Raw genomic sequence first — 2,388 nt, 5'->3', positions numbered from 1 at the left:
CTGGAACGGTTAAAGAAAGACCTATGCAGTCAGAAGGTAACTTCTTCTGGTTTCTGTCTTACCCCACATCAGCAGGCCAAGGATGGGAGGAATAAAGCCCAATTTATGTTTCCCTGAGTCTGGGAACAGCTTTATTTCCTAGAAGTTGCTTTTCCTCTGGAGGTTTCATATTGCCATGGCCATCATCTAGGCACAGCTGCTGTGTGTAATCATTGGTTCAGAGGTGTTTGCATTTGCAAGGAGAGTGAAGATCTCTCAAAGGAGGACAGAGGAGGTTGCTGTCTGCACCCACCGCCCAGTCCTGCCCCTGAGGTTGAATATCCCTGAACACAGTTTCAGCCCAGAGTTCTTTAACAGTCGTTAAAAAGAGTTTCTGCATCCTATTCAACAACAGTTTCCTGAGCTAATCAGATCGAATTACATTTAATTGTTCAGTAGTTCAGTGACTCTTAGAGCACAGATTTTTTAATACCCATGAACATTTACTGGACACCATTGCTAATTACAGTACACATGTCCATTATTTCCTGTTTCCTATTACTGTTCTCTACAGACAGTCTTTATGGAATAAATATTTTTTTCCTCTATTTTTGAGATCCTTCAAGAGGAAGTTCAGTATTAAAATGTTTCCAGTAAAGTTTCTACATTTCCTCAAATTCTGTCGATTGCTCTATGTAATGTTGTCATAATTTCTGCTTTTCCTCCCCTCCTTACCCTTCACTCCATTCTCCTTTTGGCTCCCAGGAGCTTGTTCGACTGCTCCAGCAGACAGTCCGGTCATCCCAGTATGACAAGTATTTCACAAGCAGCCGGCTCTGCGAGGGGGTCCCAAAAGACACACTCGAGCTTCTGCACCAAAAGGATGATCAGATTCTGGGCCTTACCAGCCAGCTGGAGAGGTTCAACCTGGAGAAGGAGAGCCTTCAGCAGGAAGTGAGGACGCTGAAGAGCAAAGTGGGCGAGCTCAACGAGCAGCTGGGGATGCTCATGGAGACCATCCAAGCCAAGGATGAGGTCATCATCAAGCTCAGCGAGGGCGAGGGCAGCGGGCCTCCTCCCACTGTGGTGCCCAGCTCCCCTTCAGCCGCGCCTGTTGCCAGGGACCAGCTGGAACTGGACAGGCTCAAAGTAAGAGCAGGGCAGGGGCTCTGGTGATTGGCACGAGAGACCACCAATGTCACCCTAGAGGCCTGGCCTCCATGAGCTGATTTGGTGTGATGGACAGCTACACACCTTTTTTTTTTTTTTTTTTCCCACAAGTGTAACAGGACTTACCATCAAATAATCATTAATCATCTGTGGAGCTTCCTTGGAAAAGGAAACTCTTGCTGTTATTTGGAACAGTTTCAAATCCTTCCCCTCCCTTGCTTTCAAGCAACTGAGACTTACCTTTCTATATATACCACCCTTAGTACTTCATTATCCCGTGTATCATACAGAGGCTGTTTCTTACCCCTCTTGTGTACATGAAAGCACACACAAACTTAATTTGTAAAGTTTGCTGCAGGACCTAGTGGATGCCTGCTTTGGGAGCATTGTTCCTAACACCTAGTATAGGATTAGCTGGGGAAGCGGACTCCAGCTTCCAAGCAGGCCTAGGAAGAGGGCCTGTTCACAGTCAGTGCCCCCAACACCCAAGATGGGAGGGTACTGACACTTAGTAGGAAGGACAGCTTTCCTCCCCATGTCCCTCTCTGGGCTAGCCCTCAGGGTGGGAGGCTATTTCCTGAACGGAAGTGACCCTCCAAGTCATGCCTGGGGTGGTGACCAACTGATGTGGTAGGAGGAACACACAGCATTTGTGACAGGCGGGGGCAGCCTGCATTTCTCTTCTTGCCCATAGAGAAGCCTCCTATTTCAGAGGGGAAGCCACAGGGAGGATCATAACATTCTTGCTGCCACCAGTTCTTGAGACTTCGTTGGAGTGGTTTTAGGTGGACACGTGGCCCCCAGGACGTGGGGCATCAAGTATAGCCCGTTTGACCCCAGCAGACCCCAAACATGTCTGTAGCTACTAGTCTCAGCCCCAAGGCATTCCTTACCTGGCCACCCTCATCTTGCAAATAATGTGTTTTCAAGGGTGTTTGGCTCCGGATGGAGCTTGTCCTTGGAGGGCCGAGGTTTGTTACTGCCCAGGTTGTTACTGAGCATTTGCTTCATGCCTAGCAGTACCTTTCAGGTACTGCCAATGCATTGAGTGAGGGAATGATGGGCATGCTGGGCACCCTGAAGATAATTCCAAAACAGAAGTAAAAACACTGGAATCATGGCAGCAGGGCTGGAATATGTACATGGTCCACAGAGTGACCACTTCTCACTGATAACACCCATTGGATATGTGAGGCCCAGAGGATTTATGAATGAGAAAATCCAAAACAACAATAAAAC

At 48.0% G+C, this 2,388-nt stretch overlaps 1 protein-coding gene across 1 annotated transcript in view; it reads left to right on the top strand.

The window, feature by feature from the left end:
• Nucleotides 1–2,388, top strand: part of TBC1D2B (TBC1 domain family, member 2B) — an 81,330-nt gene that overhangs the window by 51,478 nt on the left and 27,464 nt on the right. Inside the window, exons 6-7 of the mRNA XM_011982687.1 lie at nt 1–36; nt 745–1,128. The exon at nt 1–36 is cut by the window's left edge and continues 3 nt beyond it. Of these exons, the coding sequence (XP_011838077.1) occupies nt 1–36; nt 745–1,128 (420 nt within the window). The remainder of the gene's footprint in view (nt 37–744; nt 1,129–2,388) is intronic.

This window comes from Mandrillus leucophaeus, unplaced genomic scaffold, assembly GCF_000951045.1.
Source record: "Mandrillus leucophaeus isolate KB7577 unplaced genomic scaffold, Mleu.le_1.0 Scaffold241, whole genome shotgun sequence".
Taxonomy (NCBI): domain Eukaryota; kingdom Metazoa; phylum Chordata; class Mammalia; order Primates; family Cercopithecidae; genus Mandrillus; species Mandrillus leucophaeus.
Note: the sequence above shows the minus strand (reverse complement) of the source record. Positions and strands in the feature narration are given on the sequence as shown.